Below are 26187 nucleotides of genomic sequence, written 5' to 3'. Positions count from 1 at the left end.
GGGAGACACGGTGCAATCATGAAGAGAAACCTCCCAATATGTCTGAAGAGGAAAATATTCAACCAGTGCATCATACCAGTCATGACATATGTTTCAGAAACATGGACACTGACAACTAAAATGGAAAAGAAACTCCTCAGCTCAACACAATATGGAACGCAGCATACTACATATCACATAAAAAGATAGAAAAACAAACTGGTGGATAAAGGTACAAACTAAAGTGCAAGACATCATGGAAACCATCAAAAACAGAAAGTGGACTTGGGCAGGTGAACGGATGGAAGATGGAGTACAGAAATCACAACATGGACACCAGTAGAAGTCAAACGAAATAGAGGAAGACAGCGGAAGAGATGGAGAGATGAAATCCAACACTACTGGGACACTGCCAACTGGTATAATTTCTCAAGGGACAGAAAGTTGTGGAAAATCCATGTTGAGGCCTTCGTCCTGCAGTGGACTGACAATGACTGAACATGATGATGTCTGCCAGGTAATCTAGAACAATCCCATTAAGTGATTTAAATACCATATTGAAGGATCTTAAAATTGATCCTAAAACTAACAGGCAGCCAGTGAAGAGACTTCAGGACAGGTGAGATGTGAGCTTCTGTGTGCGAGGCAAGAACAGCAAGACTAAACCAACATGGAACAAGGAAAGTAACATTTACGTAAGGGGACAAATGTCTGTCCTCTCAGACGTCCGGCCACCTCTGAGCCTCGTTCTGTTGGAGGTTTCCTCCTGTTACAGGGAGCGTCTCCGAATGCTCGCTGATGTGGGAAAGTTTGAATTGTTGGGGTTCTCTGATTTTGTAAAGTGTTGACATTACTATGTTAAGTGCCCTGAGATGACTTGTGTTGTGATTTGGCCCTGTATAAATAAATGGAATACTAGTAATTGAATAATGAACTATTTGGGAGTGTTGATATGATGCCATTGTAACGTCCCAAGTTTGAGAATTTGTATTTTCCCTTTTTTTTTTTCTTTTTTTTTTCCTGTGAACTAAACAGTAGTGGGTGATGATTTCACTTGATTTGAAATGATCAACTGTTATTTATACATTAATCATGAAATTTAGTCATTTCAAGTTAAGACCAAGGTTAACGTAATGTTAAATTAGTTAGTTAGTTAGTTAAATTCATTCCTGCTCACTGTTCTGGTGGTCGTTCAGAAAATAATGAACTCGATAATAAGCCTCAAAGAGAGGTATGTTTGGGGACATGTCTGGTTTGATTGACAGGCCTGGGGGGCAGTCAGTTTCTGATGCAGGAGGGCAGGCATAGTGTCCTCGGGTTCTCGGTCAGAACCACCCCTCACTCCTCAGCTCGTCTAAATGTGGTCACTTCTGGCTCCAAGCCAAAAATAGGTGACTGAAAAAGGTACACTGGCGGCTACGTGAATCAATGGATAACAGCACAGTGGGTTGGCACATTTTAGCAAATTACTTACAGACTATTTTTGCTTTTCCTGTGCAGGGGACTTTCATGGAGTGCCAACCAGACGTCAGTATCTCTCACCGTTTCCATCGTGCTTGTGCCTCAATGCTGAAAGGTCAAAGCTTCTGTCCCCACTGTGGAGAAGAGGCCAGCAAAGCCAAGGAGGTCACCATTGCCAAGGCTGACACCACCTCCACCGTGCCCCCCACACTCGCACATGGGCCCCCCACGCCTGGAGCCCCCGAGGGCCGAGCAGACACCACCACCGGCAGGTAAAATACCATCTGTAGTGATGCTTTCTTTCCAAAAAGTCGGGGCTTATTCATTTTTCGAATAAACTCACGGGTTATTCATAATACACAACCAAAAGGCGTTTCCTCGTTTGCGTTGCAGCTCCTCCTGCCTGGCTGTGGGGGCTGAGGTCAGCGGCAGGGCCGATAGCTCGCTGTGTGCTCAGTCTGCACAAAGTCTCGACGCCTCTGCTGTTCCCGGGTCGTCCAGGACCGCCTCCCTGCAGGCCGGGATGGGACCGACAGCCCAACTTCCGCTCCCTCCGGGACCACCTCGAGAAACTCTAGAGAGCATCCTGGTGGCTCTCGACACAGAGAAGTAAGTCAGACCACGAGAGCGTCGCCTTCATTTATCTAAATGACCAAAAATGTACACCTTCGGGACTTACTTATTGTTTAATGTGATCACTTTGATCAGGCCGAAGAAGCTGCGCTTTCACCCCAAGCAGCTTTACCTCTCCGCCAAGCAGGGAGAGCTGAAAAGGGTCCTGCACATGTTGGGTACGTCGTAAACCTCATTCAGACTGTTTTAAAAAAAAAAAAAAATCCTCGGCTTTCTGTGCCTCTTCTAATTTTGTGGGTCTTTACAGTAAATTCATCTTACTTCTTTAATTCAGATGTTGTTTTTAATGAAACATTTTCCTTCCTTTACCGTCCAGTGGACGGTATCGACCCGAACTTTAAGATGGAATCTCAAAACAAACGCACCCCGCTGCACGCCGCGGCCGAGGCGGGACACAAAGACATCTCCCACATGCTCGTACAGGTCAGATTATATATCGGTGTAGTTTCTCCAGGTCTTCAATCAAATACTGAATAACTCTGATTATCTTCCTGTATCGGTAGCAGTTTACATTTGCTGTCTGATGTCTGACACTTCAGGCCGGTGCAAACTTGGACATGTGTGATGAAGATCAGCGGACTCCACTGATGGAGGCCTGTGAGAACAACCACATGGAGGTGGTCCTGTACCTGCTGAGAGCTGGAGCCAGCGCCACGCATAAGGTTGACTGGTTTCTTCACAACGAAGCTTTAAGAAGTGACACATGGTTTCTATTATTTGAAAGAGTTCATCTTAAGATGTAAAAGATGCTCAATAATCACACTCTCTGCTGCTCTCAGGATGTTGAAGGGTTCACGTGTCTCCACCTGGCGGCAAAGTCTGGACATTACAAGATTGTTGAGCACCTTCTGTCCACAGGACTGATCAACATCAACTGTCAGGTCAGTACGACGACACGTCCCTATAAACTCCAGGGAGGGGCAACTAAATTGAAAGGAAAGGTTTGACTTTTTGGGAAGATTAATTGTTTTACTACACTTACCAGCGCCTCTAAAACTCATGAATTAATACGTTGTACCATCCTTATTCAGACTAACAAAAAAAAAGTTTTACTCGCTTTTTAGTCGTCACCTTGAGGTTGACAGCAGAACAAAGAGCTTCTGCCCAGACATACAGTGCCAGTATTAAACACGATACGATGCGTCAAATACTTTATTTAGATTTAAAAGTGTTGGTGGTTGAAGACAGAGTCTGCTTCCAGTCTTTATGTTACGCTACGCTAAGCTAACTGACCGCAGGCTGTAGCTTGAAGTTTATTGTACAGATGTAGGAATGGGCTCAATCTTTTCATCTAACTATCAATAAGGAAACGGATAAGTGTATTTTCCAAAATGACAAACTGTTTCTTTAAGGTCTTGCGCTGAAGTGACTTCAATAAGTTGCATTAAGTCAAACCTGGATTGAAGAATCTTTGAGTATTTTATGATTGTAGAGAGATTATCTTTGGTCTGGGATTTTTTTTTTATATTCTCAACAAAAAAACTTCAAAGCTTTTCTAAAATGACATTTATAACATCGGAACCTTTACCACGATTCATTTAACATTTTTGTCAGTTCATGTGTTCAGTTTTCTGCCCACCAACAAATCACTTTGCTCTGATTACTGTTTTTCTAAGGTTTAACAATAGCAACATAGGTTTTTGATGATTTGTATGTTTTCATGAAATAAATTATTTTGAATTCAATTTTATTTATATAGCACCAAATCACAACTTAAGTAATCTCAGGGCACGTTGCATACTAAGGTTTTGACCTTACAGCATTATAGAGAAACCCAACAACTCAATGAAACACGATGATTTAACAATTCCCACATGACAGACAGAAAGAGGAAGAAAACCTCCAACAGAACCAGACTCGTCTTCCTCGACCGGTTGGGTTGAGCGGAGAGCGGAGAGAGAAAAGAGCAGCAGAGAGAGACAGTAAACAGACACTGGGCAGGTTGGTGGAGGCCGGAGGGACAACTGCAGGAAGGTACAGGGAGAAAGAGGACGGAGACCTCATGTTATGCAGAAGTGGCTTATAAACCCGTGGAGAGTGAAAGAGAGTTGCTTTGTGTATCAGGAGGAGTCCCTACAGCAGCGTAACTGAAGGTCCGCGGCCATTTGAGGCATCTCTAACTATAAGTTTCATCAAAGAAGTCTTAAAAGAAGGGAGGGTGTCTGCCTCCCGACTTTAAACTTAAGTAGGGAGAATAAACCTGAGCACCAGAACGGAAACGGTGTTCTTAAGTTTAAACCAGAACTGGGAGCTGGTTCCAGAGGAGAGGAGCCGGAAAGCTGAAGGTTCTGGCTCCCGTTCTACTTTTAAAAACACACAAGCAGACCCGTTGGGATGATACGGAGATACGATCGAGCCTGGTCATTCAGGGCTTTGTATGTAACCAGAGGGATTTTTAATTCTATCCTGGATTCTGCATCGTTGAGAAGATATTATAAGAGAAATATGATCTCTCTTGCCAAATCGTGTCGCTGGAGTTATTGGGATGTCCTGAAAATAAGAAATGCCAATAGTCCAGCCTGGAAGTAATACATGTATGGACTAGTTTTAACTCCAAGACAGGATGTTCGCAATGTTTTGACAATATTGCACAGGTGAAATCAGGCAGTTTTATGTGAGTTAAAAGACATCCTGGTTAAAAAAAACAAAAACATGTTTCCTCCTTTGCCTGGTTTCAGAATTAGGTTTCTGATTTATTTATTTTAAAATACTTTAAATCCTTATTTATTACTGTAGAGCTCTTTGTAATGTGGCCCATAAATAAAGTTATTATTTATTAATATGCAGTGAGGCCAGTAAATTAGACTGACAGCTGTGGGAGTTAAACAGAGCTAGGAGGAAGGACTGCACTGTGTCTGATGTGTCTTTGTGTGAGGTGTCTGACCTTGCTGTAAGTAGGAAGCCATCAGGACAGCTGTGATGTCATGACTGACCCAGTCTGTCCGAAAATAAACCTGAGCACCAGGAGGGAAACGGTGTTCTTAAGTTTAGAGACGGTTGTCAACGAGGACCGGAGAGCCAACGCTGTCGATCTTTTGAGGATTTTGTTTGGAATCGCTGCCGTGTTGTCCTGTTTCATCTTAACTCGGCTGAGTTTGAAGTATTATTGTTCCACAGGATGATGGCGGTTGGACAGCCATGATCTGGGCCACAGAGTACAAACACGTGGACCAGGTGGAGCTGCTTCTTACCAAAGGAGCCGACATCACCATCACGGACAAGGTGGGCTCAGAAGTCCGTTTTCCTCGTGTTTGACATGCTTTACAGAAACAAAGTTTCTGCAACTGTTTGTTTGTTTGTGTTGTTTACTTTTCAGGAAGAAAACATCTGCCTTCACTGGGCTGCGTTCTCCGGCAGCGTGGAGATCGCCGAGCTGCTGCTGAACGCCCACTGTAACCTCCAGGCCGTCAACATCCACGGAGACTCGCCTCTGCACATCGCTGCACGGGAGAATCGCCTGGACTGTGTCACGTGAGTTACCAGCTCACCCAATTACTGGATTTAGCTCAAAACAAGAGGATGGACTCGGAGGAAGTGGGTTGTTGTGGATGATCAGTGAGAACGCGGCCTTTGTGTCCTCAGGCTCTTCCTGTCTCGAGGGGCAGATGTGTTTCTGAAGAACCGTGAGGGAGAAACTCCTCCGGACTGCTGCAGCCACAACTCGAAGGCCTGGGCCGCCCTGCAGGCCAACAGGAAGGAGAGGGATGCCAACAACATCAGGCCGAGCCGAGCAGAAGAGAAAGTCCTTCACAGGTTGAATTTATACTGGGAGGGATAAAGCAGACATTCAGAATATAAATAGCAGTGTTAAAAATGCACTGGGCTGTGTTGGGGCGGGCACACAAGTAGACAGCTAAAATCATTACAGTCTTAACTCTGACTTTGTTCACTTGAACCTCGGCTTCAGATTTTGTTGTCTTTAAAAAGTTTGACAGCCCCTGACCCCTGTGTGTGTGTGTGTGTGTGTGTGTGTGTGTGTGTGTGTGTGTGTGTGTGTGTGTGTGTGTGTGTGTGTGTGTGTGTGTGTGTGTGTGTGTAGTGATATAGCGCTGGGGCAGGAGCGAGTTCCCATTTCCTGCGTCAACTCTGTCGACGGTGATCATTACCCAGACGACTACAAATACATTTCTGAAAACTGCGTCACTTCCCCGATGAACATCGACAGGAACATAACACACTTACAGGTGAGTAAAACAAACAAAAAAACATCTTATCAAGGATTTTAAAGTTGTTTTTTTTTTCTTATGTTTTGGTTGTGTGATGTGACCCATGTCATGTTTCTCTCCATCTTTTGCCAACAGTATTGTGTTTGTAAGGAAGACTGTTCTGCATGTATCTGCATGTGTGGACAGCTCAGTCTGCGTTGCTGGTACGACAAGGTAAGAGCTAAATTACTACAAGGATCAAGTCTTCTTTAACGAGGCCAGAAGTATGTGGACACTAGGGCTGTCATTATTGAATGTTTCATTCAAATGATTGAAATTGACTTGTCTTTTTCTGCCCATTTTCTGCTACTATTATAATAGCAACCTAACCATACTTTAATAATAGATGTACACCTCATGAAGAAGAAGAGCAACTTCTTGGCATATAACATATAAATAGAGCATTTGACCTCCGCCTTTTTTTTTCTTTTTTCTGCAGATCTACAAAAACACCAAGTTATTTGTGCGCTTATTTTTTTCAATTGGCTTAAAACCAAAATGTTCCCTCAGCAGCGCTGCGGTGTTTAGCTTTACAACTAAAACCATGATGTATGTCAACAGATGCTCATCAAAATGTGGTCAAAAATATTAAAAGTTATGCGCCTCCATGTTAACAGTTGGTGGAGCTAAATTTCCACTCGTGTCATTAAACCACAGGAGGGAAGAAATGAGTTGATGTCATTAAAACGGCGTTAATCAAACTGTAAATGAGGGAAAACATGGAAATCAGACGTTTGTTAGTTTCACAGCTGTTTTTATACAGATGATCAGAAATGACCTTCAATATGCAAAATGATTTCAATCAGCTGAAATGATCATGATCAGTGGTTGAAGAAGTACTTAGAACTTTTACTTACTTACTAAAAGCAGCCATGAAAAAATGTTAAGTAAAAGTACATAAGTAGTGTTTGCAAAATGCACTTTAGGTATCAAAAGTAGAAATACTCATTATGCAAAATGTCCCAGTTTCAACTGTTATATTCATCATGTGGAAAGTATTGGACTATTATTTGTCTGACATGAACATGTGAGCAGCATTTTAATGTTGTTAAAGCTAATTTCAATACGTGATACATGTACAATTGAAGTATCACAATGCACATGCAACAAGATGGTCATGGATTTTATATTTGAAATACAATTTTTAAAATTAACGGGTAACTACAGCTGTAATAAATGCAGCGGGAAAAAAAGTACATTATTTCCAACTGGACGTATAAAGTAACAGAAAATGGAAATACTCAAGTAAAGTAGACATACCTCTTGATTGGACTTGAGTACAGTATTTGAGTATTGTGAGTACATGTACTTGGTTACATTCCACCGCTGTATGCAGAATACTGGATGTGTATTTTGTCGTGTTCAGAGCGGGCGTCTTCTCCCCGAGTTCTGCCGCGAGGAGCCTCCTCTCATCTTCGAGTGTAACCACGCCTGCTCCTGTTGGAGGACCTGCAAGAACCGCGTGGTACAAAACGGACTCAGGTATCTGAAATATACATCACGTAAACAAAACTACACAAATTCAGTCAGCTGTTTTAAGCAGGGCAGTGGGGGAAAAAAAAAAAAAGTGCACCTGTAAAGAGGTTATCTTTACTTCAGTCATTTGAGTTTCTGTAGACAGAGTTGAGAAATGTGCACCTACAAACACAAGAGGACAGCTCCAGCCTGAGAAAAGATTTCACTCCTGACAACATCTCTGTCGGTGGAAGTGAGCAGGAGGCACCGTAGGAAGATGTGACCTGTCGGGCCGTACGGGGATACAAGTGTTCATGTGATGTGCAGCAGTTCGTTGTGTGTGAACGTTAAACACCGACTTCAGTGTTGCTTAAAGATGTCGATCCTGCAGGACCCGACTTCAGCTGTTCAGGACCAGTAAGAAAGGCTGGGGTGTCCGCACACTGCAGGACATACCACAGGGGAGCTTCATATGCGAGTAAGTCAAACACTGTTTGGAGGATCTTGTACTTCTGAGTCTTTTTATTGGAGTTATTTGTTCGTCCTGTGACTCAGTCTTTCAGTATTTTCCAACATAGTTTTAATCCAGAAAAAAATAATAATAACTTGACAGTTTCTCCACAGGCGTTAACCACAAAAAACACACGGAAGTGCAACACAGCCGCAGCTTGCATCCTCACAGATCTAGAAGTCATTAAAACATATTTAGAAATGTGGACATAATATGGAGACAGCCATGTTGCATTGCATTTATCTAACCGTACACATGCAGCTTCTGCATCTCCTGCCAGATGGTTGTAGCTCCGACTGTGAACGCAGCATCACGATACTTTCTGCTTCATCATGTTCAGGAGAGCTGTTGTGCCAATCACTATCCTGCTAATATGTGTCGAGTGTTTCTGGTGCCATTTCAAAAACATGTTGGCTAACAAAAAAACAACACCTCGGTGTCCTTTGACAGTTAAAGTTAAGGAGAGTTCCTGATCTTTACATTGTCGACTGAATAAAATAAAGTTGCTGCAGGCAGTGTGCTGGATCTGGTTTTTTTTTTAATTTTATTTTAACTCGCATGTGTTGGCCAAGAAAGTTCAGTCTTTAAAGGCTAGGCCTGCTGTCATTCTATGTTTTTTTTTCATGATAGTTCGGTGTTGAATAATGTACGTGCGGTGTCATTTATTTAATTGAAAATAACTTTCAAAAATCTCACAGGTCTACAGGCGAGACTGTTAAATCTTTGAAGCTCGGTATCTCCCAACTGCAGTTTTCCCAAATTAAACCTTCTAATTCCACTTTGATGACATGTGACGTGCTGTAAACAGCGTCGGTGTTGAAATGAATGCAGCCGCTGACAGGTCGTCTGCCTTTGAACAGGTACGTAGGTGAGATCATCTCCGAGGCAGAAGCGGAGATGAGGCAGAACGACGCGTACCTGTTCAGTCTGGATGATAAGGTAAAAGAAAAGGTTCACTGCAAACTAGTTCTAAAATAAATGTGTGGAGGGAAATCTTACAAGATTTCAAATCTTCCCTTTGAATGTTTTCCAGTTATGACAGTAACATTATATTTGATCCTTCCATGCAGAATCGCCTTCAACTGCACACTTGCAGCTTTTTTTGTGTTTTTGTTTTTGTTTGTTTGATCCTTTCATTTATTTCCCCTCCCAGCCACAAGATCTCTACTGCATCGATGCCCGTTTCTATGGCAACGTCAGCCGCTTCCTCAACCACATGTGCGAGCCAAACTTGTTCGCCTGTCGAGTGTTCACAACGCACCAGGACCTTCGGTTCCCACACATTGCCTTCTTTGCCAGTGAAAACATCAAGGCTGGAGAAGAGCTCGGGTACGTCTTTGAATTTTTGTTTTGCCACTTTGATGTCATGTCTTTGTTCTCGTTTAACGTGTAGATGCAAATTCAATACAATAAAATACAAAAATGAACAATAACAGGATAATAAGCAATAAACAAACAAATGTACACGTGCACAAATAGTACGATAACACAAAATGATCCAATTTTAGGCAAAGTGCTCTCTCTCGCACCGTTACTGAAGGTGAAACCTATTTCGTGGCTCTTCCCCATGATTCAGATCCACTCTGAAGTTGAATGGCTTCTTTGGCCCCCGCTGCACACTTCCACACAGTCTCATGACAATCAGGCCTCTAGTTTTTCTGTAGTTCTGCTGACAAACAGACAAACTGCACCTCCTCGGTGGAGGTGAATATTGTGCTTCTCTGTTGATGGTGATGATAAATGCAGCCCATTTTATTCTGTTTACAAACGCATTGATGTCGGCAGCATTCGGCGCCGCAGTACGACACATCGTCAGCCGGTTCAGAGCTACGGCAGCCTGATGTCCTGCAGTCTGACACCGATCGGGACAAAGAGCTGAACTTTAACCATCTAAGCGAACAACGTTGTGTGTATTGTGTGTGCAAATTCACTTTTACTAGTTCAACATGAGATGATATGAACAAAGTAAGACACGTGGTTGAAAGGTGCTTTGGCTCTTAAATAATGGTAAGTGTGTTTTAAAACCAATCAGAGCGTCCGCCCCCTTTCTCTTAAAGAGACAGGCGTGCTTACACCTGCTGGATCGCTATTATAACAGCAGATTTGCCAAGTAGAAGGAAATAACTCTTCCCTGCAGTACAAACAGATCTGCTCATTCACAGATTCATGTTCACAATAATAATCTTTCACGATGTAATCATTTTATTTTGAATCTTTTGCGTCTTTGTGCTGCTGCATGTCCCCGTGTGTGTAACGAGTAGTTCTTTCTATTTGTTGTGTTTTTTTTGTGTTTTTTTTTTTTTTAAACCTGGGTGTCATTTTTATTACCCACGTTAGATTTGTCAGCACTTTCTCTTAAACATTCGTATTTTCATGTTCCCCTCTCAGATTTAACTACGGCGACCACTTCTGGGAAGTCAAAAGCAAACTGCTCAGCTGCGAATGTGGCTCCTCCAAGTGCAAGTACTCATCAGCGGCCCTGGCGTCCCTGCAGGCAGACAGCACACCGGAGGGCCAGCAGCAGCCCAGCGCGTTGCCCGACACCAGCTCTTCCAACAGTCCCTCCAGTCCCTCCTAAAACACTCCACACACTAAAGTTTGGCTACACAAAGTCCGGATCGACAGACACGTGGGGACGCTCGACCCCCGTCCTCCTTGAGCTTTTATCGATGAACTTGTACTGTATTTCCATTTCCGATTAAAACCATGGACCACCGACCTTCATGAAAACCTGTAAACTTTGTTACACCGAACCAAATGCACAGTGAAATCCTAGAGGGACCCGGAGCTCCTTTATTCCACCTTGCGTAAGATGAGCAGCCGGAGGCGGAGTCATCTCGCACAGCAAACACCACAGGGACACTTACATCTTTACATTTCATACGTAACTTTGCTGGGAAGAAGAAACTGTGCATTTCGACTTTCTTTTTTAAGATACCTGGTTGGCATTGTTAAAATTGATTTTGTAAAGGTCATGATGAAGGAATTTGGGGGTCGTTGATTTGGGGATCGTTGTCTTTTGCGAGGACAACCTCAACAGACAGCTCGGTGTAACTCTTTTGACTTTTGAGGTCATTTACCGTGAACCATTCCAGCAAAATTAGCTGATAAATATTGAATTATGTTGCCACATTTTATTTTTTGTCATTTCATCTTTCTTGTAGTATTTGAAAGGACATTCCCCACAGCTGAAGATAAATTAACAAAAATTATGTAAAAGACAAAGAAGTGGTGGAAGTAGACTTTTCTTCTTTTTTTTTTGTGTTAAGTTACGACTCATTGATCGAGTATCGGTTGTGGGATAGAAAGATGCTGAAGCATTCCTCAGAAACGAGGCGTCTAGTCTGAATAAATTGCTGACGTTCTTATTGAGCATGTTGAAATATGTCAGATGTTTTTCCACAGTTCTGGAGGAACTGATTCTCAAAACGGAAAATTGGTCAGAAAAAAAAAAACAGGAAAATGGTGCTGACAAAAGGTTTTTACTTTTGTTTTCATTTTTATTACCCAAGTGAACATAGTTTGTAAAATAAGAGAATGTTTTTAATTTTTTTATGTTGAAATTTATCTCCAGTTTTCTAATCGTAGTTATTGTAGTTAGATTTTAATTTTGTTTCATGATTTTGCTGAAAGAAGCCAAGCCGTCATTTTAAATGTTGTTAGTAAAGCAGTGACTGTTGTGCAAAGTCTTGAAAGGTATAAATGAAAAACAAAAAAAGGTTATAAAAATGCACTTCCATTACGTTCTGTTACATATTTCTGGACCGTGAACCATCCATCTGATTGGTTGTATCTTTTTCAATAAATTTAATACTAATGCATTTATATACTCGTCCCGGTCTGCATGAAGGGAAACCGGTTTGCTACAATGTTTACCGAAAATGCTGCTGCAGGATTTAAATAGCGCACCGCCTCTTGTGTTTCTTCAGCTCTTTCATTTTGCAGGAATTCTTCATATCCAGAGATATATTGCTTTTTTAGCTCCTTATCTTGCCGAGCACAGACACACTTCTGAAAGATCTCGGAGCTGAAGCCCGCAGTCAGTTTGAACCTGCACGAACCGAGCAGCGGGCCAGTTCTGACAGACGGGCTCGGGGCCCGCTGCTGAAATATTTGAACAGCTGCACCATCGAAGCGGCTGACACTTCCCACACTCCGTTTGCTTTAATCAATTTAGATTTTTAAAGCCTCTCGCTCTTGCCGTGATTTTTGGAGAGCTTTTCATCCTCTAAGGTAGTTTCAGAGCAACAAACTCAAGAATGTAAAAGACGAGTTTAAAGTATGAAGGTCAAAGCGTAAAGGTCCTACACACCCACCCAGTGCGCTCTTTTCATGACAGAAGCAGTCTATCGGATGATTAATCTTCCTCACTCCCTCCGTGCACCAATAGTCTGCAAAGAAAAATGGCTGTAGTCTCGGGTCTGAAAAGTGAAGCCAATGTGGAAGTCCCTTAAAGTACAGTACCGCTGATGTCCACTAGGGGCTGGCTCCAAAAACACCTCTGGCTCCAATAGACTCCCACTCAAAAAAAAACGTCAACTTCTCTCGAAAAATGTGAAGTTAATAGATGTTTTCCATAAGTCAATATGGTGTCAGTAACTAAATTACTCCTTCGGATCAGTGTTCTGGCGGTCCATCTGAAAATAATCCCTTCATTAATTAGATATTAGTGTGCAGAACCTTTAACATGTAATACATGTTAACACAGAGTTGTTGCTGGCCAACCTGACTGAATGAAATGACCGTTCTCTAAATTTATTTAGATATTTTCAATAAGACTAAATACACACTACAGACACAGCTGTGGGGTTGTTCTTTGTCACAGCTGGCTACACTGAAAATTAAAATGCTGCAAGGAATGTGTTGAAATGTTAGCCTGCCAACATTTGGCATTAAATATAAAGTAGAGCTGAACCTGATGAGAATCTGATTGTTTTTCAAGTAGCTGGTCATAAACCAAAGTATTGAAATTTTGACCTGATGGGGAAAAAAAGTGATAGTGGAAATTTATACTGATACTGATATTAGTGGGCAAAACAACTCCAACATTGATATATTAGCCCATATTCTTTATATAAATATTGTATATGCAGCACACACAAATTTTGTTTTTGCATTGATCGTTGTCAAACTCTTATGAAACTTGTGACAATGACCTGTAATGGAGTCAGCATATTTTCAGGTTTGTTGTCCACACTGACATCAGTGCACTGGAACAGTCACTGGGATTTATTTACCCTAAGCATCTTTTACTGCATTATTTTTGATAAAGAAAAAAGAAAAGTGTATATATTTTGGCTAACATATGCCGATGCTGCTGTCTCTGTAACAAGCCGATATCGACTGATAAAATCGCTCAGGATTTCACAAAAAAGGGTCACTCCACTCGTAGCACTGGGGGGGAAAAGTCATGGAATCAGGAGACATTTTGAAAGGACCATTAATGAATGTAGAGATATTTCATGACTGTCTAGCCTGTATTTGTTTTATATTGAACAGTAGACCAAACTGAGCAAAGCCATACCGAGAGCCACTACTGGGGCTAAAAATGCTGTTTTATTCAGCTAAAAGGAGCTTTATAAGGTCCCCCCCCCCCAAGAACATACAGTAGATACAAGTTTTAAAGCCTTAGTACGCACAATAACAACTGACTACAGCTGTCAGGTAAATGGAAAATAGTAAAAGCTTTATTTCACTCTGAAGCTGAGAAGTTGTTGCGTAAAATGGAAATATCGAAGTGAAGTACACGGTGTACTAATGTTATGTCCCTTCCCACTCTGCAACTCAACTCCATCAAGCAGCAAAGTAGTAAAAGCATGAATCTAATCAGCTGTTGTCATGTAAAACACCCTCAGGACTCAGATTCAAAATGTCCCCTGTAGCACCAGCAAGGACAGCAGAGCCAGCAGGAAGTGTGGCTGTGCATCTGGAGGGCTTTTAGGTCTCATAAACCGGCCGATGATTGCTCCCTTCCTGATTACCAGGGTGGACAGCGAAAACAGAGTCAATAATTGAATCAGAGAAATTTCTCCCTGAGCATCGAAGATGGCCGGTCTGATAACGGACTTCTTAACTGGCAGGACAGGAAGCAGCCTTTCCGCATTCCGAGGTGGGAGAAACTTTGTGTTTTGTCTCGGGTGCTCCTTCCCTCGGTGCCGCACGGCGGAGCCTCCTGTCGTCAGGCCTTCATGAGCTGCGTGAGCACTGAACAGTCACTTCACTCCACCGTCCAGCTGGAGCAGCCATGAAGAGAACAGTTCCCCACAACTCCAGATGGGGAGAGAGACGATCTGCTGTAGTTTACGGTACGTTCATTTGGGTTTATAACATATGTGGCTTGTTTACATGTTTATAACACTTCTGTATATTTCTTTTTCACGTGTGTTTTTGTTGCATTAACACCCATCAGGGCAGTAGATTGTGATTACAGGCCTTTTGGTTTACCGGAGGGTCAAGACCTCCCAAGAGAGCTGCAGTGATCACCAGATGATTAACAACAGGGAGAAGACAGCAACACAAAATGAAATGTGTTCATTTTTCAGGCTCTGATCTTCACTTGTAAAATACTGAATCACTGATTCAAATTATTTTGTTCAGTCCAGAGTTTTGTTGTCAGTAACTACATGGTTGTTTTTTTTGCTAAACACAACGGGGAGGCTGAGGATAGCCTTTTACGTCACAGGCCTGTCGGTCTTTTTTGGAGCCTCACAGTAAAAATAGTTTTATTATCAAGTAAGAATATGGAATTTTTTTTAAAGCCAGTCTAAAGGGGTTTAAAATAGCACAAGCTGCATCCCACTGTGATGTCACCCATTGGTTTGTGAACTGCCGTTTCAAAGCCTTGAGTTTTCATTTTGCCATCATGGATTTTTGGCCAGAAATTACCATCTTTGGACAAACTTGGGAGGACCGAGCATCCAATTTTATAAACAGTCTGAGACAGAGTGCCCCCCCCCCCCCTCAGACTTTAGATAGTTCACGCAGTGTAAACTGATGAGCCTAAACCCTTTTTTTTACAGCAGTCGTTTGGTCGTTTGATAATTGGAAGAGAACAGTGCTCTTTTCCAAAATGTGTAGTGCAGAAACTTTGCCTGAGTAGTGTTGTTTCAAACTGCACACTGCTCTTCTGCACTGACTGTAAAACAAACTCAGCATGTGAACACATCACCTGGCAAAAATACCTGCAGCTTTAATTACGTTACACAGAAATGAACATGTTTTTGTGCCTTCTGTTTAACACCCTCAATAAACACACTGATTCTTCTGTCCAGCAGCGGAAGTGAAAAAGAAACACTTTTGATTGGTGTTCAGGAACAGCTGCAGCTTCGTCAGGCCCCCTAATGTTAAAAATTCTTTACGCCGGTTGTCCCGACCCTTCCTCTTCCTCTATGTAGCCAAGATGTTTTGGGGCGTTTTGAGTTACTTGTAGTCCACTGCATGTTTCTGTATTTGACGGTCAAAATGGTGAACGTTAGAGCACAAGTATGCACACAGTTCTTCATTTAAATTTTTTTTTTTTTTTTTTTTACAATTTTTTTCCCCTTATGGACTATGACTCATATTATATCACATATGAACCAGCAGTTGTTATACAAAATTAATATGTTAATAGAAATACACATTTAAATGACCAAACATCGTTGATTTGGTGCTCAAGGGGGATAGTTTATTATTTTTTTAAATGACCAAAAAAAAAAAAATCCGATACATCTCATTGACACCTGCAGTGTAGTTCACGTATTTCTTCGAGCTCTAACAGGCTTCTCTATTGGTTAATCCCACCGAGGCTCCGCCTCCTCACCTTGAGACCAACCTTCGTAGTTGATCAATCAGGAGGTAGCGCGCGCACGGGATCCACTTTAAAAACTCTCACTGATACAATGCAGTTTACTTCTTCACTGATTCTTAGTGTCCGTTATGTCCCAACATCGGTTAAACCTCTATTTGACCAAATTCATTCAAATGCCAAACTTCCACCTGTCGGTTTCTTTCACCCACCAGCGGTGCGCGCAGCCACCTTCGGCTCCTGGAAGATGCTCACCCTGGGGTTGGAGTACGAGGACACCTGGGCTCCGTCACCTGACCGGAGGCCCCGTCCCTTACAGCGGGTCGAGGAGGAGCGAGGGCCCGCAGAGGAGACGGGCAGCCGCGGGGGAGAACCAGAGGAGCCGTCATGGAGAGCCGACGATACCGTGCAGAAGTATGACACAGTTTTCCACCTGGACGGAGTGAGCAGAGGGGGAAGGAGAGACGGAGTCCGACAGGCCGTCAGGAGGCACGACATCCTGAACCACAACCCGCTGACCAGCAGGTTAGAGCTTCACACTTAACATTTAAAAACAAGTTTGCATATAGTTCCTTTATGGAACAAACTAAATTGTAAATACAAAGATAGACCCTGATGTTTTGTAAAGGATAAATATGCACCTTCACTAATTGCGGCCACTTTAAAGTGAAAGGAGAAGTAACTTCCTGACCCATGGGTGGAGCATTTTGGGCTCCATATACAAACATCTATATACAATATCAATAACACCCTCTCACCCTGACAGAGTATATCGCCTAGTTTATAAAGCTCTAAACCTCTACACCTGCTTTTATCCAACAAACACTCAAGTCACTTTGAGGGAGAAATCAACTCTCATTCAGGTAGAAGCTGCAATCTCTTCTTGTCAACCACAAGGCTGCAGTTTATAAATTGTACTGGCCCTTTAAAAGTATTTCAACAGGTAAAACGGACTGGGTGGGTTAATTACCTTTAACATATAACCTGTATAACGTATAATATACATGTCCTAAACATCGAAAGCAATACTATTACCTATAATCATGTGTCATGTCTGATGATATACTGCAAACACTTCTTTAGCCAGAATGTTGATTGTTTGGTTACAAGAAAGTTTCACACAGGTTTTTCATTTATGGACACAAAGTTTATGGATGCACGTTTTGACTGTTTGCGTCAGATAAAAGCAGCTAAATAAACCAGGTGATACAGTTTGAACAGGCTGAGTACCTCCTTCAGACGACAACCTGCAACCTGCCCCATATCTCACTTTTTTCACTAATTCGTTCTGCCTCTTCCTGTTGGATATTAAACCTGTTGAATAAAGCTCTCACTTTTCAGATAGTTAATACAGTTTACAAAAGAATCTGAAACCAACTCATTTTCAGTCGAGATTTTATTTGTGAGAAACATTATTATTTAACAGGTTCTGCAACAATATTAGCTCATGCATGGATAAAGACTAAAATGTCTCTTCTGCTGATCTGGTGTCAGAACAATCCTCAAACTATTTAGTACAGTAATGTTTGATTCTTCTTGCAGTACCTTCTGTTAACCAGCAGGTGTCTCTTCAGTCCTATGTAGAGTTTGTGTTCATGATTTGGCTGCAGAGGTTGTCAACAGAGAGCTCAGCTGGATTTATACTGAAGATATTTCATTAGTTATGAGCAAAACAAGTCAAGACAGAATCATTTCTTTACACGTTTGACATGTTGTTGGTAAATTCGACTGAACCAAATGCTTTACCTATGAAGAGGTAAGCAAAGTTTGGAGTAATAAAACTTGGTGTAAAACACTCACACATTCATGACTACATGACATCGTGCAGTTTTGTCCCAAACTGTAATGTATTCAGTCACCTTCCTTTTTAAAACCATTGAGCTCACCGATTTTGGCTCAAAGCACGTGGACACCACTGTATTGTGTCTACATACTTTTGGTCATTCAGTTTATGTTTGCTGAAGTGAAAAGGTATAGAGAAAGGCAGAGGAGTAGGCTTTTATTAGCTATTTGTTTATCTGTAAAACCCCAAAAATCCAACACAACATTTTTGGAATCTGAATATTAAGAGGAGCTGAGTCACAGAAGGATGACCTGCAGTAAGAACACTGGTGCAGACTATTCTTGTATTATGGCTGCTGGCGATAAAATGAGAAGATACGGACGCTGCTCAGTGACGAAGCTTTAGATCTAAGTGGCAAAGTAGAACGTTTTCATGCTGCATTTAAATCCATTTTCAAAATCTAATTTGAAAAGCATAACCATCGTCCCCGGTAAACGCCACACGCTCCAAATGGCAATTAATGTTCATCTGAACAGGCCAGCACCTGAATTATTGACATCTGGGGATCCATATAAGCACCATAAACATGGCTTGTTTATTTCCATCCTATAATAACTAACAGCAACAGAATAGGCCATTAAGATACACGTACTGCATTTACCAGCAACACTCTCGGTATGAATGGTTTATTGTAAAATTTGACAGAAAAATAAAGCAGGCAAAACATTTTTTTAGATTGAGCATCCGAGAACTGAACAAACCTGTTGAATAAAAGAGTTTGCATTTGAACTGTCGCGACAGGAGAACTGTTCTTTTACTGTGAATGACGTCAATCAAATGTTTTCCAAAATGAAATATGTCCTTGTTGCAAGAAACAAGCTTTTGTTAATGTCACATTCAGCAAGCATGCCGGTCCAGGTGGAGGCATCCAAACAGTTTTATTTTATTTAATAAGGTCTGAAGAAAAGAAAAAATAAATAAGATTACAAAGACAGTGGACAGCAACAATGACAAAGGGAAGAAATGTCAACAAAATACAGGAGCTGAAAACACAAAAGGAAAACAATATGGGAACTGTTTTATATTCACGAGTAATATACACTGCAGTAAAATGTCTTCTTTTATTTATGCAGACTTTGTAATTCTGTGAGGTAGTTATGCAGACTTTCTACATAATTAAAATGTCAATTTGGTTTCCAACAAATTCCAGAGAGAATTGTATGATGTCAACATTATTTTACAGCTGCAATGATGAGTTAATTAATGGATTAATCTCAACAGATAATTTATTACCTACTGATAACTGGTCAAAGGTTTCTAGGTCTTTCTTTTTTTAAATGAAGAAATGCTAAAATTCTCAAATTCCATCTTTTTTAAATGTGGATATTTTCGTGTTTCTTTGGATCTGCATGATTCCAGCATGAATATCTTTTGACTAGTTGGTCTGAAAAATAGAAGACATTTAAATCGGCTTCTTTCACTATTTGAAAGACTAAACAGCCAATCGATTAAATCAATAAAACAATCAACAGATTAATTTCTCAAAGAAAAAAATAAATCGTTAGTTGCAGCCCTATATGGTTTTTAATTTTTGGAACAAACACAAACCCCACAGTCTGAATGTAGTTTTGCAGCAATGATCTGCATTAAAAAAAAAAAGTTCCTGTTATTGATTCCGAAAGGAGAAATTGATAAGCGCTCATGTTTTGACCCCTCGGGGCTTTTCTGAACTTCATTAGTGTTTCAGTCTCTTCGAAGCAGCCGACAGACGGGGAGCGCCTCTGTGCGCTCCAGTCTCCGATAGGCCCGTTTTGGTCACATGCGCTCTTCCTTATTCCACCGAGGACTTGCTTTATAGCCCACAGCCCCCATGCAGCGAGCGATCAAACAGAAATCACAGGACAACTGCTCTTGTTGGATTGGCTGGTTTCATTGTTGCTTTCGGCTGGAAAAGGGAAACAGGGATTTCAGTGTTTTTCTGCCGCTCCTGCTAATTTCTGACTGACACCCTGAACATTTCAACTGGTGTTCGGATGCTGACACGACGCTGTCAGGATTTTGGACTGTAAGGTGATCGGATTTGATTTGAGCGTGATTTTTCTGCACTTAAAGCCCGGCTGTCATGATGCAACAGCTTCGTCGAAGTGAATATATTCACATCTGAAGTGCTTTATTGCTCGAAACTTTCCTGTTTTAAATGCCACTGAAGATGCATGAATGGAAAGGATCAGGAGAACATGGTTTTCAGTGAGGCCACCTTATTTTTTTATTTTTTTTAATCTTTCAAACGCAGCGCTTTCTCTACACTCTTAAAGCTAAGCAGTGGTTTGGATGAAGCGTGTTGGTTGTGATGCGTCTCCCCTCCGTTTCCACTGACACCAGTTTGGATTTTCCCTTTTGGATCTGTGCGTTTCCAGAATGGCTCGCTTCGCAGAAGATCTACCCAGCCGCTATGGAGGAAGCGCAGGCGGCGGAGGGCGAGGTGGACCGGGCGCAGGGAGAGGGGGCGCCCGGGGTGGTGGCGCTCCGGGTGGGCAGAGGATGTACAAGCAGTCGATGGCCCAGAGAGCCCGGACAATGGCCATTTACAACCCGAACCCTGTCAAACAGAACTGCTTCACTGTCAACCGCTCCCTCTTCATCTTCCGCGAGGACAATCTCATCAGGAAGTATGCAAAGCGAATAACAGAGTGGCCATATCCTTCCTGACCATAAGCACCACGCACAGAGCAGGTGTAGCCGAAAGCCCGACTGTCCTTGGCAACCACACACCACCGCATGTAGGCCTGTTTGTTAAGCTGTCAAATTAAGGTGGTGATTTGGATTCTGGTTGTGGTAACCAGTGCTGTGGTGTGACCAGATATTTACGCCCGTGGAGTAGCTATACCAGAATGTCTCTCTGTGCCTCTCTGCGCAGCGCGGACTGCACCTGTCGCTCCGCTTCTTATCGCTCTTCAACATCACACGAAACAAGATGTTTTCTCAGTAGGTGCGGCCAGTGAAAGACTTCACATCCGCCTTTCGTGCTGCCCCTTTTATTCCCAGCCCTTTTTTTTTTTTTTTTTTTTTTACAGCTCCTACGCGTCCACACCACCTGATAAGTTATTTTGTCAAATTTTCAGCTGTCAACAGTCTACCGGCCATGGACAGTCATCCCTTCCTTGTAGTTGATAATGAGCAAACATCGGTATTGATTTAAGCAGCTAGAAGTCAACAGAAAGCTGCGTGCGTAAACGGGCGATGGTAAGTCAGCGCTGACGCTGCGTTCACTGACCGCCAGCCCCTCCTCGTGTTCCCCAGGTACGTTTTAAGGAACAGCGTAGTTTACTTTGGTAGGAAAAGAGAGCGCTTGTCCACGGCTGCAGCACCGCCTCGTTGTCTTAGTTGGGAGCGCTTTCCGTGGTGCTGAAGGCGCCCACGCTCACCGCTCCACGCCACTCGTTCAACACTGCAAAAAATATCTGCCTCAACGAGTCCTGGTCACACTTCAAAATAGTGCGAGATTTAGCCAGGGGGGTGGGGGGGGGGGGGGGGGGGGGGTGGGGAGTTATCAGCGTGTTTGTGAGTCTTTATCAACATGAGTCCTTAAGGCTGAATTCACAAGAGCGGCTCATAAACACAGTCAATAGAAGAAGAAGAAGAAGAAGCTTAAAACAGATGATTTGCTCCAAAAACAAGTAAAATCACCTCAAGTCATGTGATTTTAATACTCTGTTGAAGTTTTTTTTTTTTTTTTAGAGTGAATGTTTAATTTTATTTTTAGAAAGATGCAAGTGTAAAGAAATACTCTTCTACTCATACACCCTTTAAAAAAAAAAAAAAAAAAAAATCCAGCTGATTAAACCCTTTTTATTAAGTTTAAACCCAGTGTGCTTTTCATAGAACTTGCAAAGTGATCATTTTAGTGGCAGTTTGGGTTAAAAGCAGTGAATTTATATCAAGTTGGAAAGCGTTTTTTTGGACATTTCTATGAGGAAAAATGAAGCTTTATTGTGGATTAAATGGTTAATTAAAGCGACTGTCTTTTCGCAGTGAAAGCTGGGAAGCTAGACTTTGTGTGACAAACATGACCAGGCAGCTGGATCTGCTCTGTGGGTGACGGTGAGAGCAACATTACCTGTAATCAAATAAAAGTGGTCATCAGTTTATCTTTTCCCTCTACGGGTTGATATGAATGAAACTTCCTGCTCCACAGGACCAAAGTAATCCAGTAATTAAAAAAAATAACACAAGAAACTGAAAATCACAGCTAAACAGCGAAAGTAGCCGTTGCACCCTTTTACTTTCTAAATTTCATGATCAGGAACACTGTTTTCTGGCTGCATATTCGGGGTAGTTGGGGTGTCTTTATGGATTATAATTCTGCGACTTTGCTTTAATGGTCATAAGCTCCACATTCCCTTGTGATTCACAGGCCCTCAATAGGCCCTGACCCGCGGGCAGTGACCCAGTGAAAATGGATTGCAGAATGAGCCAAGCATTGAAAATGGTTGGAAATGGTCAACCATCTGGAAGGATCGTGGGCACATGTATAGGATGCTTTCTTTACAAAATGCCCTGAACCAGAGCACGGCGGCAGGTTTCTGGTTTGATGGACAGGATGCATCCATATTTACGTTTAATGGCATTCATGGCTGGATAATTTACTTTTCTGTGTAATTTTCTGTGGCCTGCCTGAGTCTGCATCCTTATTTCATTAAAATAAATAGATTACAAAAATCTATTGTTTAGTCATTCTACTCCCAGTAAAGCCATTTATCCATATAAAAAGAAGAAGGCCCAACATACTATAGTGTACGCATGTAAAAACAGTCATGATTCAGCTGTGAAATGAAATGAATGCAACCTCATTTTGAACTGCTCCTTAACTCTCTCACTCCATTTGAGTACATGATCCTGGCTACAATCATCGCCAACTGCATCGTGTTGGCCCTGGAGCAGCATCTACCCGCTAGCGACAAGACGCCCATGTCAGAGCGACTGGTAAGTGCAACTCTAAGGTCACTTCATTTCCTGTCTCCTGTCAGAAATCTCACCGTTACAAAAATTAAATGTGCAATTAATTCTTCACTCATGAGTTCTGTTTAACTGTGTTTGGTGTTTCTTCTTCCAGCTTCCGTATTATAGGTTAGCAGATCTTCTCGGAGTTATTTGTTCCTCTGCTCGGGCTCCCGGGTCCCCCGCCGCCCGCACATGCACTCAGTTTAAAACCAACGTTTGAACTCTGGCAGCCATGTCGCACAGCTAAACCAGACTCGGAGAGAAACAAAAGAGCCTGCTGCACGCGGAGGTCAAGTGGCATATACACTGGAAAAAAAGAACAAAAAAAAAAATCTGCATGTGGCTTCACAGTTCAGCACTTTGCTCCTGTCGTTTTTTTTGCGGGTGTTGCAGCTCAGGGGCGTTTTGGCTTAAAATAGAGAGCCAAAGAGTGTTACAAAGAGCAACAGCTTGACGCAAAAAAAAGTCAATGAATTCCTCTCATGAGCAGCCACCTGCTCTCGTTGGGAATTATCTCGGCAGCTGCGATGCAAATTCAGCAGTGACGATGTTACAGCGAGGGAAACAACAAAAAAAAAGGTAGCATTGAAAGCACATGAGAAAGTGATTAGAGTGGTTGCACAGAGGAAGAGAACAAGCATCCTCTCACTGCCTCCTCCACCTTGAGGATGTAATACAACAAGATGCCTTTTAATTAGAACAAGGGATCAGCTATTATTTATGAAGCTCTGTCAACAGACTGGGAGGCGTGCTGTAAGTGGAGGCGATGATAGAGGCAGCGCAGTAAGGGTACTTAACATCCACTGCAGGTTTTTAGCGCCTTGATCCTCTGAGAATTCCCTATCTGTTTTCAGAAGGCATATTTATAATGCAGGAGTGTTTTAGATATATGTATAATAGATGCTAACGCACCGCTAGTATAGACATTTCTCCAGACTTCCCAGCAGCCCTGTCATTACACAAGACAGCCCATTGCTTTGTCCATAAATCCTTTTAGACGACACCAAAATCAATATCACAGTGAATGTCTCTTAATGTTGCAGCCTCCTTTGATTCGTGTTGGCCGGAAGCAGCTTATCTGCTTCCCAACAATAATAACAAATTGTCATTGTTTTACCACCACAGCCTTCACCCTTGATACAATAACTCTTGTCTAACATATCTATTATTGCGGGGCGTTCACTGTAGGCAGCCAGCCAGCCTTATAGAAAAGGTCACATTTCTTACAGCGCTCGGCCCTGTCACACTGCTTTTATGTGATTATTTATGTTGGTAGGCTGGCTGATGCTGGGGGTTGGGGACACTGTCTGTCAAGTTGTAGTATGCTGGGATCAAGAGAGAGGGAAGAAAAAAAAAAAATCGATGGGGGGGGAGAGAAAGGTTTGTGTCGGCGTGAGATATCCTCTGTTCATGCCCTCGTGCATCGCTCCAGGCTCTCGCAGATATTAATGGAGGCAAAGGGAAAAGTGTCGTGTCATACACGTCTGATCCAGCTCCCCTTACTTCCAGCGAAGCCCAGGGTTAACCCAGCCACACAGAGCGAAGGATAAAACTGCGGCCCACTATGGATTGTTTTGACACATTTAGGGAACAGTGCAGTGCCCAACTACATCATGTCCAGTCATGTGAGGTGCGCGTATGGTCGGAGTGCCTGGGTGCGGCCAAACGTTTCCGTCTTTGGCCTGTTAGGATGACGCTGTGCATTTCATTTGCTCTAATGTTACGTTCGAGGGGCAGTCGTCGACTGTACATAAAAGTGGATGTAGCGTTAGAGTTCGAGAAACGATGCCGATGTGGAAGTGCCTTCAGCTGCTACACCACCGAGTGCCACTAGAGGTTGGCTCCATAGACTCTCATTTAAATAGTCTCAGACATTTCTTCCAAGAGTTATCTCGGTGTTGTCAGCTAAAGTCGCTCCTTCTCATTAGTTTTATGGCCGTCCATCTGAAAAATAACTGTGTCATTAATTACAAAATAAGTTTCAAAAAGTAATGTTTTTGGGGGCGTGTCAGTTTGATTGACAGGCCCGCACTGCAGTCAGGTCACGGCTGTCGGTGGGCGGGACGCAGTATCGTCGGGTTTCCAATCAGATCGAGTCAGCCCTCAGAGGTTACCCTTTCATCATTCACATGTCTGCCCTGATGCAGTCTCACACTACTGACCATAATCAAGATGACAATTTGACACAAGTCATTCCTTGTGGAAGAATTATGTTTTTGCACATGTAGTTGTCTGCTTTCATTTGAGGTTAAATATTTAATTTGATTTATTTAAATGCCTAAGCCTCCATTGATTTCCGTAGACGAAGATCATGCTGCATTTGTATTTGTTTTCACTGTATTTACTCTCTTTTCATCCAAAGAAGAGGACTGTACTTCCTCGTGCACTTCTGCTCATGCTGGTGCAAGAAGTGAAAGGAGCCATATGTCTTTCTCTCTTTTACCACCCCTCCTCCTCCCATTTCACTTAACGCTTCATTAAACACTCTCTTACCGACAACAAAAAAGGTTTCCCTCTGTCAATCTCATCCTCTCTCTGATTCTCCATCTTTTCTCTAGGACGACACAGAGCCCTACTTTATTGGAATATTCTGTTTCGAGGCTGCCATTAAGATCATCGCCCTGGGCTTCGCATTTCACAAAGGCTCCTACCTCCGCAACGGCTGGAATGTAATGGACTTCGTGGTCGTCCTCACAGGGTGAGTCCCTCGCCCGCTGGGTGTCAGCTGCAGATGGAAACCATAAGTGAGAGAGTGGTTTCTTTTTCTGTGTATCTGTGAGCGGCCCGAGAGCGAGCATAGTGGAATCACCGTCTATCAGTTGGCACATACAAGCATTGTTCAACAAGTAAGACGCGCCTGTGGAAGATGGGAAACACACTGTGACAGTGAACATTTGTTGCTTTGGCCTTTCAGTTTCTGTCCTTGGTTTTAACGCTGTTGCCGGAGAACACTTTAAGGACAACCAGTTCACATACAGATTTGATTTGGAGGCTTGACTTGTGTTGGGAATGTTCAACCATCCCATATAGGTGATGTTAAGATATTAACATACTTTTGGCCATCAGTGGTGTGTTTTTACGTGTACTTTCACGGCAAAAAAAAGACATCAACCAATCACATTATGCATTTCAGATATTTTGACCTCCTGAGTTTTCCTGAGCTGTGGAGAATTTTCATTCAGATGCTGCACTTGAAGCACACATGCAGAGGAATGTACAGCGTGAGGTTGATGATAATTTACAATTAAATTAAGACATTTTCAGAAAACATTTGTCTCATCTTGCACAGCCTTACTCCAAAGCCATACCAGCTGCTCGTCTGCACGCCATATTTAAAGCACCATATATGTTTCATATTTGATATACAATGTCT

The 26187-nt window shown here is 42.4% G+C and overlaps 2 protein-coding genes across 8 annotated transcripts in view; both read left to right on the top strand.

The window, feature by feature from the left end:
* ehmt1b (euchromatic histone-lysine N-methyltransferase 1b) overlaps positions 1 to 12069 on the top strand; it is a 32738-nt gene extending 20669 nt beyond the window's left edge. For all 4 annotated transcript variants that reach the window (XM_069705750.1, XM_069705742.1, XM_069705734.1 and 1 more), the window contains 16 exons: positions 1480 to 1712; positions 1834 to 2049; positions 2149 to 2231; positions 2390 to 2496; positions 2613 to 2735; positions 2853 to 2954; positions 5191 to 5295; positions 5390 to 5544; positions 5656 to 5826; positions 6113 to 6257; positions 6375 to 6452; positions 7645 to 7760; positions 8125 to 8211; positions 9105 to 9183; positions 9398 to 9573; positions 10633 to 12069. In XM_069705750.1, coding sequence (XP_069561851.1) covers positions 1480 to 1712; positions 1834 to 2049; positions 2149 to 2231; positions 2390 to 2496; positions 2613 to 2735; positions 2853 to 2954; positions 5191 to 5295; positions 5390 to 5544; positions 5656 to 5826; positions 6113 to 6257; positions 6375 to 6452; positions 7645 to 7760; positions 8125 to 8211; positions 9105 to 9183; positions 9398 to 9573; positions 10633 to 10822 — 2166 coding nt within the window. In that variant the 3' untranslated portion in view covers positions 10823 to 12069. The remainder of the gene's footprint in view (positions 1 to 1479; positions 1713 to 1833; positions 2050 to 2148; positions 2232 to 2389; positions 2497 to 2612; positions 2736 to 2852; positions 2955 to 5190; positions 5296 to 5389; positions 5545 to 5655; positions 5827 to 6112; positions 6258 to 6374; positions 6453 to 7644; positions 7761 to 8124; positions 8212 to 9104; positions 9184 to 9397; positions 9574 to 10632) is intronic.
* Positions 12070 to 19371: 7302 nt separating this feature from the next.
* cacna1bb (calcium channel, voltage-dependent, N type, alpha 1B subunit, b) overlaps positions 19372 to 26187 on the top strand; it is a 174833-nt gene continuing 168017 nt past the window's right edge. For 3 of the 4 annotated variants that reach the window (XM_069705713.1, XM_069705721.1, XM_069705704.1), the window contains exons 1-3: positions 19373 to 20509; positions 22691 to 22796; positions 25373 to 25512. In XM_069705713.1, coding sequence (XP_069561814.1) covers positions 20232 to 20509; positions 22691 to 22796; positions 25373 to 25512 — 524 coding nt within the window. In that variant the 5' untranslated portion in view covers positions 19373 to 20231. Of the gene's footprint in view, positions 20510 to 22690; positions 22797 to 25372; positions 25513 to 26187 lie in introns of all 4 variants that reach the window. The other variant, XM_069705695.1, reaches the window with a different exon arrangement.

The sequence above is a fragment of the Brachyistius frenatus genome, unplaced genomic scaffold, assembly GCF_029030835.1.
Source record: "Brachyistius frenatus isolate BFR_SWC_R1_liver_20210118 unplaced genomic scaffold, ASM2903083v1 Contig_3, whole genome shotgun sequence".
Classification (NCBI taxonomy): Eukaryota; Metazoa; Chordata; class Actinopteri; family Embiotocidae; genus Brachyistius; species Brachyistius frenatus.
The sequence above is the reverse complement of the archived record's forward strand: the minus strand, read 5'-3'. Positions and strand labels throughout refer to the sequence as shown.